This window comes from Urocampus carinirostris, chromosome 17, assembly GCF_059441175.1.
Source record: "Urocampus carinirostris isolate Australia breed hairy pipefish chromosome 17, RoL_Ucar_1.0, whole genome shotgun sequence".
In the NCBI taxonomy this organism is placed as follows: domain Eukaryota; kingdom Metazoa; phylum Chordata; class Actinopteri; order Syngnathiformes; family Syngnathidae; genus Urocampus; species Urocampus carinirostris.
Genome location: NC_142365.1, coordinates 26,676,447 through 26,693,249, shown reverse-complemented (window position 1 = coordinate 26,693,249; position 16,803 = coordinate 26,676,447). Strand labels below are relative to the sequence as shown.

General features: G+C 43.1%; 1 protein-coding gene across 4 annotated transcripts in view; it reads left to right on the top strand.

Annotated features, from left to right (window-relative positions):
- The first annotated feature begins 2,315 nt into the window (after positions 1-2,315).
- doc2b (double C2-like domains, beta) overlaps positions 2,316-16,803 on the top strand; it is a 140,664-nt gene continuing 126,176 nt past the window's right edge. For 3 of the 4 annotated variants that reach the window (XM_088320543.1, XM_088320544.1, XM_088320541.1), the window contains exon 1: positions 6,392-6,923. In XM_088320543.1, coding sequence (XP_088176669.1) covers positions 6,620-6,923 — 304 coding nt within the window. In that variant the 5' untranslated portion in view covers positions 6,392-6,619. Of the gene's footprint in view, positions 2,457-5,110; positions 5,202-6,391; positions 6,924-16,803 lie in introns of those variants that run through there. The other variant, XM_088320542.1, reaches the window with a different exon arrangement.

Below are 16,803 nucleotides of genomic sequence, written 5' to 3'. Positions count from 1 at the left end.
AGAAACCAACGGTTATTAGCTAATGCGTTCCCTAACTCCCTGTATCCTTGATAATAACAAAAATAGTAAGTACTACCTATATTTTATATACATGCATATGATTAAATCCTATAAGTGAAAGTACATGTAAAGGAAAATTAAAATTGTATTTACCTTGGGTGTGTTGTGACTTGAGCCTGTTTAGTGGGGTTAGTTGCTGCAGCCGGGGCAGCATTAGCTCAGGAGGCAGAGCGCTCGTCTTGGGATCAAGAGGTTGCAGGTTCGATTCCTGGCTCCTCCGTGTTATATGTCGGAGTGTCCTTGGGCAAAAGACTGAACCGCTAATGCCCCCGATAGCAGGTAGTTGCCTTGCATGGCTAACGGTGCTATCGGTTAGTTAATGTGTAAAAGTGTGAAGCATATTGTAAGGCGCTTTGGGAGGTCCTCATTGACTTGAAAAGCACTATATAAATGCAGACCATTTACATTTAGTGGGTGGATGCAGATGAGGGGGAAACTTATCACGACTAATAGGGAACTGTACCCTGGGATATCTGAAATTCTACAAAGTAGGATCCCTATTTTTAAAATGCACTCTGCCAGCACCCGGCTGCAGCAATGGCTGAACGGGGATAAAGGCAGCTGCACTGATGTTGTTTATTTTAGCCGGAAAAAACACAAAATAGCTGCTGTATATGACAAATTTGCTCACTCTGACCCGACTTTCAGCAAAAGTCGACTGTGGATAATTGATCACAGCCACAACTTCAATTTTTCACAGGCCAGAACAGCCTATCTGGACAAAAGTGCTGCTGGTCTCTGCTTGCAACTGCTCAATGCACAAATGCAGTTCATATTGGGCAGGAACACAGTAATGGTAAAAAAAGGCTGCCAGTTCATATTAGGCAGGAACACAGTAATGGTAAAAAAAAAAAAAAGGCTGCCCGTGCAAGTGATCGCAACTTCCAAGGTTAGCAAGGTTTGTCAGGCCCTTAGAAGATTTTGTTGGTTTAATCATATCTTAATTGTCCCATTTATTGGTTATTACCATTTTCATCTTTCTGCTCTTTTTAGCATCACTGCAAGTCTTGAGACCTATAGTTAAGTCAATACCATATCGGCATCTTCGTGATCTTGTGATGCAAACCAATAGCAGATCAGCATCCTACTTTGATTTTTATGTTTTTGGCCACAAAAAAGAATTTGTTGATGTAGTGTCATGGAGAAAAATCCGTCACTAGGAGCTGAAGAAACACCTAAAGTGAAAACATAGTAAGTATAGGGACGCTATATCCTGGGACTACTATACCTTCATTCTTTGAGTTTTCATAAACCCTAAAAAAATTTTTTTAAATGCAGGTCTTTAATTAGTTTAAAATCCCATTCGATGGAAGATTAGGTCAGGAGTAGCAATAAGTGACTCTGGCCTTGGTACTCCCTAGTGACTGCCGCTTTTTCAAAAATGTTTATCTAATGGGAAATGATATTGTTGCTGTAGGAGGACAAACATAAGACAATCATGACACAAACACTTGTAACGTTTTCCAGCGGAGTGGTTAGCGCACAGTTTCGACGTCAAGGGTTAAAATCCAGCTACCAGCCTTCCTGTGCAGGGTTTGCATATTCTCCCCGTTTTTGTGTGGGTTTCCTCTGGCCACTCCCACATTTCAAAAACATGCATGTCAGGTTAATTGCCGGTCCAAATTGTCCTTAAGTGTGGATGAGCGAGTGAGTTTGTTTACACACACGGAGAGTACGCGTTGCCTTCCTTATAAGGCTTATATAAAGCTTATATTTTCTTGCAGGTCTCTTTCTACATTTTGGGTTGCCAAACCCCTGAATTAGTTTAACAATCTACAAATATGGTTTTAAATGTCTTTACTTTACATGTGATAGTTAAAACTTCTAATTGTAAACAAACATGTGACGCCAAACTAACCCTAAAAATGGTTTTGAAAAGGTTTTAGCAGCAAAGTTTTCTGCAACTATCTTGTCTGAAGAGGACTTCAAATACGACATTGTTTTACGAAGCGTGTCCCCAAATTATTCACATGACAATTAACAGATGAGTCCGAACAATCTACAGTCCTAAATATCACAAATTGTTTTTTGTTAAAAAAATAAAACTACATGGAGATTGCAGTGATAACAATCCGATCACAAATGGACTCTAAAAAAAGACAATGGTCTACAATTGAGTGACGTATACAGCACATGTTCCCCTTATCACCAAAAGAGGCCAGTGTTGACCATTCCAAGATGTTAGCCTTTTATTGAGCGCTCAAAATGTGTCTGCAAATTATGTGAGTGCTGCTCCGAGACCCAAAATAACACAACACCTCGCTCGCTAAGAAGTGAATAGTTTAACCTCTTAACGTTCCTGGAATATTCCCCCAAAATCCCAATCCAAGACGTACCGAAAGTAAATTGAGTGCTGATCTTGGAAGAATATGGACGTTTTTGGTCTCTTTTGAAAGGTAACACTCTGAAATGTTGTCCTGAACTTAAATAATCACCCCAAATGCTACTAATATTGAGTAATCTGAGTTGGAACACACAGATATAGAAGGTTTTTATTCTTGCCTGATTTTTTATTGCAATCAAATGCCTGTAAAAGACCATGACATGGGCATATTAACTGGAAAAGAGATGAGTCAATAGCCTGAAGTACTGACAAATTTGATCACAATCTGAAAAACGAAAAATTGTATTTTACACATTTTTCTAAGGGTAGGTCTCGGCGTTTCTAAACGTGGCCATTTGGAGAGGACCAGATTACAGCCCTACAATTTTTGCAACCATGTATTGTACTTTAGCCAATTTTGAGACATTGTAAAAGAGTTTTAAATGTTTGATTTCTCTTTCCAGATGTCAATCCATGATTGTTTGCATTAAAATCTCAGGTTGCATTAACGCACAATTAAGCTCTGATTTCAATACAGCCCGTAAAATTGCTTAAAATGGCGTTTGTAAATTTATTTGCTAACCAATGTGTCAATCCACATTTGAATCAGTCATTATTGGCTAAAGATCTTTTGAACCGATGTAGGTCATCACTATTTTTTTTTCAATACAGGTTGTCACAGGCTAAGGACCGTGTAAAAAAGCTTGCAAATGCCCAAAAGTGGTCTCAGTCAAAAGGTCATCGGCTAACGTCCATATTGGAAGTTCAATTTTTAAGGGGAGTTATGGAGGGACATGAAATGAAATGAAATGAAAAATGAAATGATCTGCATTTATATAGCGCTTTTCAAGTCAATGGAGACTTCCCAAAGCGCTTTACAATGTGCTTCACATTTTTACCCATTCACACATACTCTCAGACACCAATAGCGGCCGTGCAGCCATGCAAGACGAATTACAACAAGGATCATCAAATGATGCAAGATTACTTTTAGGCAAATTTAAATCTGTCAGCATTATCGTGTGTTTTTGAGTTAATATTTTACATGTTTTAATTCACTGGACTCTCGTGAATGTATCCACACCATATTTTCAGGGAATCGTGTTATGAGTAGAATTTCACACCATTTTTTGGTGAGTCACACCGGTTTTATAGTTTCCGTGTAACTTGTTTCAGACTGATCATGATGTTTTTCTGATGAGTACATTTTTAAATGGTCATCATATCTTAAATCCCATGAGTTTAAGCTTTCCAGTGATATGTGACATGACGTATTTCAGTGACTGGTGACATCGTGAAGACACAACCCAAATTTTACCAGCCTGATGGCCCGCAAGTTGTCTTTGATTTTTGATTTAAAAACTAGTGTACATCTGGGCTCGCAACCATTGCGGCCCCTAAGAATAACCGAGGAGCTCATGGACTGGTTCTGAAAAAGCACACCAGATTGTTCACTGTGGTTGTTCAGAAAATGTGATTACTCAATGACATAAGAAATTATTGACAGGGTCAGTGTCTTTAAAGTTGTGGTCCGTAATTTCAAAAATTTGTGGTGGCCGATGCAATCTTCTGGCTGAAATCCATCCATTATCTGTATTGCTTATCCTCAGTAGGGTCGCAGGGGTGCTGGAGCACATCCCAGCCAACTTCGAGCAGTGGGCAGGGGACACCCTGAACTAGTTGGCAGCCAGTCGCAGGACACACAGAGACAGACAACTCACTCGCTCAGTCACACTTGGATCGGCTAATTAACCCGACATGCATGATTTTGGAATGTGGGAGAAAATCGGTGTGCCCGGAGGAAACCCACACAAGCACGGGGAGAACATGCAAACTCCACACAGGAAGGTTCGATCTCATGACGTCCGAAATGTGCCGCACATGTGCTAACCACTACGCATCCGTACTGCCCCCTGGCTGAAGTCATAATTGCATAATTGTCCTTGAACCATGTCCTTTCGTTGCGCGTGCAAGTATGTGAAATTCTTAGAGGCGCTCAAATGAACTTTTTTTCATTATTTTGGGGGGTTTGGGTTGGCATTTTGACTGTCTTTGAAATACATCTGTTTCTAGGCCAACAAATGTTTCCACTCTCGAACTTGGGTCCTTATACAAGGACGATATTTTCGTGGTTTAGTACAATCAGGTAATAACGTAATAGTAACACAGTAACAAGTGAGTAATAACATAACTCTACTCGTACTAATCAGTCACATAAAGAAGCTCTCTGTTTCAAAAAGATTGATGACCCCTGGTGTATATTTTAAATTCTCAACATTCACAAAGATTTTTCAGAAACTACATGGAGCCTCAATCCAACCTGCAATCATAAATCATCCATTATTGCCGCATTGTATCCTCAGGTACAATCAAATTAATTGGTCTTGCCACTTTTAATTGAAATCAATGTTTTTTGTTATGAGATGATAATTAACTCCAAATAACTCACAGAATTTCCATTCATTGATTTTATTGAAAAGGGGCCATGATTTTTTGGACTTTAACAGCATTCGAAGTCTAAATGAGCACAGTTGTGTCCTTGAATGATTTTACAGCTTACCACTTGAGCAGTTGGGGTCTACAAAGTCCAGATCCTTATTAGGTGACCCCCCCAAAAAATCAACTCTTAAACCTCGACTTACAAAAATTGTGTTATGTCAAATTTCCTTTTTGACTGCACCCTCTTTGGCCTAATCCCCAAATTACTAACAGTGTTTTCATTCACAGATGATCATAAATCATCCCCTGTTGCCACTATTGATTCTATGGATGAGGGATCCTGGCCTTTTCTGGATTTCGGAGTCATCGCCCTGTGAATGTAAATTACCACAGCCATGTCCTTGAATCATATCATGGTCGCAGCACTTGGATGGTTTGGGTCTACGGTCAAACTCCAGGTCATTATTACATGAAATAAATCAGTATACCTTGAACTTATCAAAAAACGCATTGTGCCAAATTTCCTTTTTGAATGCACCCCTTGGCCTAGTCCCCAACTCACTACATTTTCAGTCACAGGTGATCATAAATCACCCCCTTTGCCACTATTGACTCGATTGATGGATTTTTGTATTTCCAAAGCATCCTTCTAAGAATCTAAATGAGCACAGTTGTATCATATCACTGCTTACCATCTGAATAGTTTGGGTCCACAATGGAAGTCCACGTCATTATTACATGAAAAAATCATTAACCCTTGAAATATATCTTACTTACACTTATCAAGAATCATGTTGTGTAAAGTTTCATTTTTGGCCTTGTCCCCAAACCACCCACTTCACTTTTATTCACAAGTTAAGATAATTCAACCCCCTTTGTCACTATTGGTTCTATTGATAGATTTTTCGGCATTTTGAAAGCATCCCCTTGTGAGGCTAAATAAACGCAATTGTGTCCTTGAATCATATCATTCACAGGTGACCATAAATTACCCTCTTTCCTTTTATCTAGTTTATTGATGAGAGTCCATGTATTTTCCTGGATTTTGAAAAAATTGTGTCGTGAGTCTAAAACAGCACAGTCGTTCCCTTAAATCATAAGTCATATCACAGCCTACCACTTGAACAGTTGGGGTCTACGATCAAAGTCCATGTCATTATTACATGAAATAAATCACTAAATCTTAATGTGCCATATGACCAGTTATCAAAAATTGCCTTGTGTCATATTTCCTTTTCGAATGCACCCCCTCTTAGTCCACAAATCCCCCAGAGCAGTTTCTTCCATCGGTGACCCTAAATCACCACCCCTAGAAGTTCTGCATGATTTTTAGGACCTGTTGCATCTGAATTAAACTCATGCACGCTCACACACAGACTTGATGTCCAGATGGACGAGGTTAACGTAGGAATTAAACGCCATGACGCGGCGGTTCCTGTTTACCGGCTGGTTGCTAGGCGACATCAGCTGATCCGACGCAACAAATTCACGCACACTCCCTCCCTCTTACCCTCCCCAGCTAATCCTCTCCTTCTTTCCTCTTCAGCACACTCCAGTCTCCGCTCTGGTGCAGATAGGCGGCCAAGAGTGGAGTACCGGGGAGGGGGGTGTCCCCAAAACAAGAGAGCGGGAAAAAACTGCATGCGGGAGTGACGATATCAAGCAGCGGGGGGGAGGGATGCGAGGCGGGCGCACGCGATCCCGCCCGAGAAAAGCTTCTCTTTCTTGTTTTTTGTTTTTCTTTCTTTTTCTCTCAGAGGTGCATTTGGGAGAAGGCTCCTGTCTTGGACCGCATGCATGACACAACGCAAAGGCGAGAAACCCACCATCAGCATCCAGGAGCACATGGCCATTGACGTGTGCCCCGGACCCATCCAGCCCATCAAGCAGATCTCAGACTACTTCCCCCGTTACCCCCGGGGCCTGCCGCCCGTTCGGGCCCCGTGCGCCGCACCCGCCGCCAACCCGGCCCCTTCATCCCCGGCAGTTGCCGGGGCCACCTCAGAAACTGAAGACAGCCCGGATCGGGCGTTTGCCGGAGCTTCGGCTTCCAGGAGGGACGAGGAGACCGAGGTGGAGGCATACGACTCCGACGACTCCAGTAAGTGATGCGTTTTTTCTGGCAGTTGCCAGGCATCTCAGAAGGGATTTTTTTTCAATGTCGTCAGTTTTTCCATCTGCCGTGTATAGTGTGATGGAGAACTGGCTTCCTCACAGACAACTGTTGCACTCGCTCAACCCATCCTCCTCTGCGCTCCATCTCCTTAGGAACATGCGTGGCATTTATCCCAACTGCATTTCTTTTATTTTTTCAAAAATGAGCTGCCGACAGATTGGCTGTGATGGCATGAGGGAATCTGGAGGATGCAATTTCATCCACAGGTAACCCTAAATCAAGGTTCTTAAATGGTCTGACTTCAGGAACCACCATCCCACCCTAATTGCAATCCTCGAACCCATATCTAGAAGTTAAATGAAAAGAATTGTGCAGTTTGAACCAGAAATAGTAGAATACATTCACATAAAAAAAAAAAAGACCAGCAAAACCAAAATGACTTCAAGTAATATTGGATTGGTTGTGACTCATTGGAGCTTCACCTGCCTTGAGACGCGGAATCATTTTGAGTGGCATTTCCCTTTTTGATTGAGTCCTTTGTATATGAAAATGGAAAACCCAGATGACTAAAATCCTAAAATTGTGATGATATTCAATGTCCTTCTGGCCTGGGAGAGTGGAACGTTTTTCCAGGGGAAAAATGCTGTCAACAAATCTAAAAGTGCTGAGCCAGCCTTTTTTGGCATTTTTCTCATCTAGGGCAACATTCCTGACTGCCTGTGAAAGCTAGTGGTCGCTTTGCTCTCGGGTGATAAAAACATAAGAAAATGACCAGCAAAACTAAAACTACAGTACATGCGATAATTTCCCCTTTGATGTTTAATTAGCTGCATTTTAAAAGAGACAGTGTGTACTTTTTGACCACTAGATTCCCCATTATTGTGTAGTGTTAACAAAAACGAGTGTTGCTAAGCACAATACAAAATACTAACTAGAGAGAAAGTGACTAAACCACACGATTTTCTTCCCATTATTTGCCTCTCAAAAGGTTTTTGGGCTTTTGGGTAAGGTTAGCAATAAGATAGCGGGCAATCATGACAGCACCCCCTAGGTGAACGTCACGTTATGTCAAATAAGTATTGAAATAAATTTAAAAAAACAAAAAAAACTGCGACCCTAGTAAGGATAAGCGGCACAGAAAAAGGGTGAATGGATGTTTGTATGAGAGTTCATATATTTCTGCTTATTATTCAAATCAATATTTTTTTTCCTCTATGAATGAAGTTTTTTTGTCACTAGGAGGCGCAATTTAATACACAATGTCCCTTTGATAAAACCCCAAAAGCTTCACTTCAGAAGCTTGGTTATGAATATATAATAAAATCCATTTTTTATATTCTTTTATTAGCATTATTTTGCCAAGGTAAAGGCATGTTCACTCCGTGTCTTTGTGGGTTTTCTCCAGGCACTCCGGTTTCCTCCCGCATCCAAAAAATATATCAGGTTAATTGGTCCAAATTGTCCCTAGGTATGACTGAACGAGTGAGTTGTCTGTCTCTGTGTGCCCTGCGACTGGCTGGCAACCAGTCCAGGGTGTCCCCTGCCCACTGCCCGAAGATGCTGGGATGGGCTCCAGCACCCCCGCAACCCTACCAAGGATAAGCGGTGCAGATAATGGATGTATGGATACATATATATATATATATATATATATATATATACTGGACTGTCTCAGAAAATTAGAATATTGTGATAAAGTTCTTTATTTTCTGTAATGCAATTAAAAAAACAAAAATGTCATACATTCTGGATTCATTACACATCAACTGAACTATTTCAAGCCTTTTAATATTTGAATATTGCTGAATTTGGCTTACAGCTTAAGAAAACTCAAAATATTAGAATATAATGAAAAAGTATACAAGTAGGCTATTCAACTAATCACCTGAATCATCTAATTAACTCGAAACACCTTGCGAGGGTTTCCTGAGCCTTAAAAACACTCAGCTTGGTTCAGTAAACTAAATCACAAGTATGGGGAAGACTGCTGATCTGACTGCTGTCCAGAGGACCATCATTGATACCCTCCATCAGGAGGGTAAGACACAAAAAGAAATTTCTCAAAGAGCAGGCTGTTCACAGAGTGCAGTTTCAAAGCATATCCACAAAAAGTCTGTTGGAAGGGAAAAATGTGGCCGGAAACGCTGCACAACCAAGAGAGATGACCGCAGCCTTAACAAAATTGTGAAGAAGAGCCGCTTCCAGAATTTGGGGGAGCTTCAAAGACAGTGGGCTGAAGCTGGAGTCCAGGTATCAAAAGCCACAGTTCACAGACGTGTCCGGGAAATGGGCTACAATAGCCGTATTCCCATGGTCAAGCCACTTCTGAACTCAAGACAACGGAAGAAGCGTCTGACTTGGGCTATGGAGAAGAAGCACTGGACAGTTGCAGAGTGGTCCAAAGTCCTCTTTTCAGACGAAAGCAAGTTTTGCATTTCATTTGGAAGTCAAGGCGCCAGAGTCTGGAGAAAGGCTGGAGAGGAGCAAAATCCAAGTTGCTTGAAATCCAGTGTGAAGTTCCCACAGTCAGCAATGGTTTGGGGAGCCATGTCAGCTGCTGGTGTTGGTCCACTGTGTTTCATCAAGTCCAGAGTAAATGCAACTGTGTACCAAGAGATTTTAGAGCACTACATGCTTCCATCTGCTGAAAAGCTCTATGGAGATGAGGATTTCATTTTCCAGCATGATCTGGCACCTGCCCACAGTGCCAAAACCACCAGTAACTGGTGCACTGACCATGGCATCACTGTCCTTGATTGGCCTGCTAATTCCCCTGACCTGAACCCCATCGAGAATTTGTGGGGTATAGTTAAGAAGAAGATAAAAGACACCAGACCTACGAATGCAAATGAGCTGAAGGCCGCTATCGAAGCATCCTGGGCATCAATAACACCTCAGCAATGCCACAGGCTGATTGCCTCCATGCCACGCCGGATTGATGCAGTAATCCGTGCAAAAGGATTCCCAACCAAGTACTGAGTGCATCAATGGACATTTTCAAATGTTTGATTTAGTTTTGCTGTTATAAAATTATTTTTTTACTTGGTCTGAGGAAGTATTCTAATATTTTGAGATAGGATTTGGGAGTTTTTTTTCAGCTGTAAGCCAAAATCAGCAATATTCAAATAATAAAAGGCTTGAAATAGTTCAGTTGATGTGTAATGAATCCAGAATGTATGACATTTTTGTTTTTTTAATTGCATTACAGAAAATAAAGAATTTTATCACAATATTCTAATTTTCCGAGACAGTCCAGTATATATATATATATATATATATATATATATATATATATATATATATATATATATATATATATATATATATATATATATATATATATATATATATATATTTGTGTGTGTGTGCGCACTAAAGGGACAGTGTGTAATATTTAGTGCCTCATAGTGGTACAAAAGAACTTTTATTCTGTAAAATAAAAACATTGATTTGAATACCAGGCCAAAATACAAGAACTATTATACCAATCGTCTTTTGAAAGAAAAAAATCATAGGTCGTGAAATGTTTATTACTTTTACCCATTGGAATCCACACTTAGTTCGCTGCCATGCTCGTCTGGCAGGATGCTGGCAGGCTGTTCATTTCGGCGGCATTGGCCTTCGCTCGCACCAGACAACACAGTGACGTCTAGTGGTCAAATATTATACATTGAGGCTTTCAAACAGGGATCTAATGTATTGCATTCCTTTAATGGTGAGTGTTTCAAAATCATCCATTTTCTGCGTCGCTTATCCTCAGTACGGTAGAAGGTGTGCTGGAGTCCATCCCAGCCATCTTTGAGGAGTGGGCACGGGACACCCTCAACTGGTTGCCAGCCAGTCGCAGGGCACACAGGGACAGACATTTCGCTCATTCACACCTAGGTACAATTTGGACCGGCCAATTAATCTGACATGCATGTTTTTGGAATGTGGAAGGAAACCGGAGTGCCCGGAGGAAACCCACGCAAGCACGGGGAGAACATGCAAACTCCACACAGGAGGTTCGATCTCATGACCTCAGAATTGTGCCGCACACGCGCTAACCACTGTGCCGCCGTCTGCCCAGTTTCACAACCAATTTCATGAAATTAATCTATTTAGAAAACAAATATAAAAATAAATATCACATATATATGCATAAATATTGATTCATAAAATCAGATACATTTTTTAACCCAATGCTGTCTGCGACTCCAAAAAGTTTGCCTACCCTTGATCTAAATCAATCACTTTTATGGTGTCAGACCTCCATGCAGTTTTTCCCTCGCGATAGGAGCTTAATGCGTGACACAAGTCTGTTAATCCCACCGATGTGGGAGAAGGTAGGGCGGGGCCCGTGCCGGCTTTAGGGCTGCTCTAATCCTAAACTGTTGGAGCGGATGAGGATGATGATGAGGGGGATTGTCTTGATGAAGAATAGAGGGCAGAGGGGCAGATGTTACTTTGTGATGACCATTCTTGAGCAGCTGGATGTAGCTCCACATCCTCTGTTTTGCTGTCATTTTCCTTCATTGTGTCACTGAAAATTCACATCTGGAAGCTGCATATACAATAATCCCTTGCTGTATTATGGTTTACTTATCGCGGTTTCGCTACTTCGCCGATTTTCAACGTGCATAGTGTTCTGCATTCTTACTGGCTAAAAGGTAGCCCCATAGCTTTTGGCTTGTGTCTGGCTGCGTCTCAGTGACATTGCGGTCTGAGTTGTACACATGCCTAAAGAAATTCAGCAAAATGTACTAAAAATGAATTGTTGGTTTCGGCTGACAAAAAAAAAAATAACGGCAATATTCAAATTCTTGCCAAACATTGCCAATAGAACAGCTTTTGTTATTCGTGCTTCACTGTTTTGTAGAATAGATAGAATAGAATAGAATAGAATATACCTTTATTGTCATTGTTACAAAATGGGTTAACATATTGTGACAACGAAATTGGGCATGACACTCCAGTTTAACACATTCACAGTGAGGTATGAGCCAAGAAGATAAAGGAACAGAGAAGATAAGGTTATAAAACAAGGGGGATAAGGCTATAGTTATAATTTACATGGTATTTACACAAGAAATGTCGGCATGTGGGATGTTACATACAGTGTTGTCGTGATACCGTTGGTATCGTAAGGGTTGTGCAATATTGCATTTGGTGCAAAGTCATCATAGTGCAAAAAAATAGTCAGCATATGCATTGGTGCAAACATAGACATCATGGTGCAGAAAAAAGGAAATGGTCAGACATTGTGCAAGGTGAGCAGTAAATGTAGTGCAGTCGACATGTGCAAGAACATAGACATGAGTACCATTATATTCGTATGAGGTAGTGTTGGCACAAGTTTTCAGTTTTTTTGTGCGGTGTCTGTTTTGAGCAGTGAACAAACATAGTGCAGACAGCATGTACGTGAGTACCATTTTACATTCGTGTGAGGTAGTTTTTTGCAAGAGTTTTCAGTTTTTTGTGCGGTGTCTGTTTAGGGTGGTAATGGCTGTGGGGAAGAAACTGTCTCTGAGTCTGTTTGTTTTTGCTTTGTGTGACCTGTAGCGCTTGCCGGAAGGCAGCAGGTCGAAGAGGTGGTGGCCGGGGTGAGAAAAGTCCTTGATGATGTTTTCTGCTCTGCTGAGGTAGCGAGAGCAGGCAATGTCCTCCAGACTGGGCAGAGAGCAGCCGACGATTCTCTGGGCTGTTTTGATGATCCTCCGGAGCTTTTTCCTGTCTGCTGCTGTGCACCCAGCATACCACACCGTGATGCAGTATGTTAGGATGCTCTCCACTGTGGCTTTGTAGAAGGACACCTGCAGCTGCTGTTTTAGGTCATTTTTCCTGAGCAATCTCAGGAAGTGCAGTCGCTGCTGGGCCTTCCCTGCCACCGCTCTGGTGTTTGCAGACCAGGAGAGGTCGTCGGAGATGTGCACACCCAGAAATTTGAAAGAGTGGACTCTCTCTACACAGTCTCCTTTTATGGTGAGTGGTGCTGGATTCCTGCCATTCCTTCTGAAATCCAGAATCAGTTCTTTTGTTTTTGTGGTGTTCAAAATGAGGTGGTTTTCCGAACACCACGTTGAAAGTGACTCCACCTCATCCCTGTATGCCGTCTCGTCCCCTTCAGAGATGAGGCCGATCAAGGTGGTATCGTCAGCGAACTTAATTATAGTGTTTGTGGGGTGGGTCGGTGAGCAGTCGGAGCTGTAGAGGGTGAAAAGCAGGGGGCTCAGTGCACAACCTTGGGGGGAGCCAGTGTTCAGTGTTAGGGTGGGAGAGACGTGGGTACCGAGTTTCACCGACTGTGGGCGGTTGGAGAGGAAGTCCATTATCCAGTGGCAGATGGAGGGAGAGAGTCCTAGGTGTGCAAGTTTCTCCACCAGGATCTCCGGGATAATGGTGTTGAAGGCTGAGCTGAAGTCCAGAAAGAGCATTCTGACGTAGCTCCCCCGGTGGTCCAGGTGTTTCAGCACGGTGTGAAGTGCTGTGTTTATGGCGTCGTCAGTGGAGCGGTTTGCCCTGTAGGCAAACTGGTGGGGGTCCAGTGTGAGTGGCAGGGAGTTTTTGGTGTGCCGGGACACTAACCTCTCGAAGCACTTCATGACCACAGGCGTAAGAGCTACAGGCCTGTAGTCGTTGAGGCTTTCCACTGCTGACTTTTTGGGGATGGGAATGATGGTGGAGGTTTTGAGGCAAGGTGGGACGGTCGCCTGTGACAGGGACCGGATGAAGATGGTGGTGAAGACCCCAGCCAGCGGATCGGAACAGTCCCTGAGTACCCTCCCTGGTACTCCATCCGGGCCAGTTGCCTTCCTGGTATGGTATTCAGCGCACGCCTAACTTCGTGCTCCTGAAATATGAGGGAGTTGCTGCTGGTTGTTGGTGGGTGTGATGTGGCTGTTTGTGGCCTTCCAGCTTCAAAGCGAGCGAAGAACTGATTAAGGTCCTCAGCTAGTGAAGCCTCAGCCTCAACAGTTGCCAGGTTGTGGCCTCTTAAGTTGGTGATGTGTTGAAGGCCCTGCCACATCCTCCTCGGGTCATTTCCAGCGAAGAGGTGCTCGATCCTCCTTGTGTAGGCTGCTTTTGCTTTCTTGATGCCTCTCTTCAGGTCAGCCCTGGCCACCCTGTAAAGAGCCTTGTCTCCAGACCTGAAGGCGGTGTTGCGGTGTTTGAGGAGGGTGCGCACCTCGCTGGACATCCAGGGTTTTTGATTTGGGTAGTTTTTGATTTTTTTATATATTGTGACTTCATCCGTGCAGTAACGGATGTAGGATAAAACAGTGTCAGTGAGATTCTGGAGGTCATGGTGTTCAAATACCTCCCAGCAAGTTTGATCGAAACAGTCCTGCAGCTTGGAGAGGGCTCCCTCAGGCCACGTTTGTATTGTCCTCGTTACAGGTTTTGTTTTCCTTCGGATGGGGGTGTATGAGGGGGTAAGGGATAGGCATAGGTGATCGGAATTTACTAGGTGGGGGAGGAGGGAAGCTTTGTATGCGTTTTTGATGTTGCTGTAAACGCGGTCCAAAGTTTTTTCACCCCTTGTTGCACAGTTCACATGTTGAAAAAATTTTGGAAGAACAGTCCTTAAACATGCCTTATAAAGTCGCCAGCGAGAATGAAAGCTCCGTCGTGGTGTGCAAGCTGTTGTTTGTTTATGGCAGCGAGCAGGAGGTTTAGCGCTGTGCTATCGTTAGCATCCGGAGGAATGTAAACAGCTATCACAATGAGCACAGTTAGCTCTCGCGGTATATAGAATGGTCTACACGATACCGCCAGAAACTCTAGATCGGGCGAGCAGTGTGCATCAATAATTCTGCTGTTATTGCACCACGCATTATGTACGTAAATGCATAGTCCCCCACCTCTTTTTTGCCGTAGTCTTCGTTGCGGTCGTATCGGTGTAGCGTGCGTCCTGCTAACTGAACTGCAGCGTCGGGGATCCGCGGGTCAAGCCATGACTCCGTGATCACAAAAATATTGCTATTCCGTACGAAGCTGTTAGTAGCTATCCGCAGCTCAAGCTCACTGATTTTGTGTACGATGGATCTGGCGTTGGTCAGGAAGATACTCGGAAGCGCTTGTCGGTGTGGTCGTCTTTTTAGCTTCTCCGCTAAGCCTCCCCGAGAGCCTCGTTTTTATTTACGTTCCCTTCGCCGTCTCCGTCGCTTGTTGGGCGGGCAGGTAACCCAGGGAGATCCCGGTGGTCTTCGTATGTCCTTTGGGATGTTGTTGTTGGTGTTGTAATCGTGAAATGAGTCGAAATCTAATCTTAGACCCAGATTAATAAGTTCCTGGCGACTTAAGGTGATAGTTGCCGAACAGGTATTTATCAAAGAAAAGATGAGAGATAAAAGAACACTCAAAGTGAAAAGATTTACTGGAGAGACACGAGATGCCGCTGCGTATAGTCGCGCCGCCATGTTGGAAAAAGTGCTATTTTCTATGGACAATTCTTCATTGAAAGAGCATCAGTCAATGGTGAGACGTAGCTCGACATGCTCGAAAACTGTATTATGGATAAATTTAGTGAAAAAGAGACCTGTGACTTTATTTTCCAAAAGGATGGAGCACCTCCAAGCTGGAGCCTCAGGGTGAGCCAGTTTCTGAACAAAACACTGGCAGACAAATAGATTGGACTCTTTGGGCAGAATTAGCTGAAGGCACGAATAACCAAAGCTTTTGTAACCATGTGTTTTTTTTTCAGCATCCCTATCATGTTGATGATGATTAAGTGTTGGCTTGGTTGTTGACAGACTCTTCAGCATCAACAGGTCAAAGCCAGTTGCTACGTGCTAACCACATGCCGCATAAAGGTGTTTTCTTTTGTGTCCATCCAGTTAATGAGACAATTAGTTACTCACTGGCGTTATTACTGATAATCATGGCGCTAAGCCCCAAAACACAAAGGCACATTTTCCAGCGGTAAACAACACAGGTCTTACTTCACTTAGATGCAGGTAACCAGTTTTTGTAATTGGAAATATAGAAAAAGAAAATAAACATTTAGTTTCTCATTCTGCAAAAAGAGGCACGGCAGTTCAATGGTTTGCGTGCCCGCGGCACAGTTCTGAGGTCATGGGATCAAATCCAGCTACCAAGCTTCCTGTGTGGAGTTTGCATGTTCTCCCCATACTTGTGTGGGTTTCCTGCGGGCACTCCGGTTCCCTCCCACATCCCAAAAACATGCATGTCAGGTTAATTGGCCGGTCCAAATTGTCTCTAGGTGTGAATGAGCGAGTGAGTGGTCTGTCTCTGTGTGCCCTGTGACTGGCTGGCAACCAGCTCTGAGTGTCCCCTGCCCACTGCCTAAAGATAGCTGAGATGGGCTCTAGCACCCCTGCGACCCTACTGAGGAGGAGGTGTGCAGATAATAGATGGATGGATGGATATTTAAAAAAAAAAAAAAAACACACACACTCTATAAATAAAGTAATACAAGAAAAATTATTATTAAAAAGGATAAAATTCATTTAGTTGTCCGCTTTGGAAATTTGTGTTAATGCAGTATAACATCGGCGACACGGCGGCTGAATGGTTAGGTTTCCTCCCACATTCCAAAAACATGCATGTCAAGTTAATTGGGTGGTCCAAATTGTCCCTAGGTGTGAATAAGCGAGTGAGTTGAGGGTGTCCCCTGCCCACTGCCTGGAGATAGCTGGTTTGGGCTCCAGCACCCTGCGACCCTACTGAAGATAAGCGGGGCTGTCAGAACCCGAACAGACGGAGGACCAAGACGCGTAACGTTTTCACACAAGCTTTATTTAACGGGAGTGGGGCAGACATGCGCGGGAACACAAACGCCAGAGGCAGACGAGATCAAAACTGGACAGGACAGACCGGATCGATACAAGACACAGGACACACAGGCAGATACCGGGCACGACGG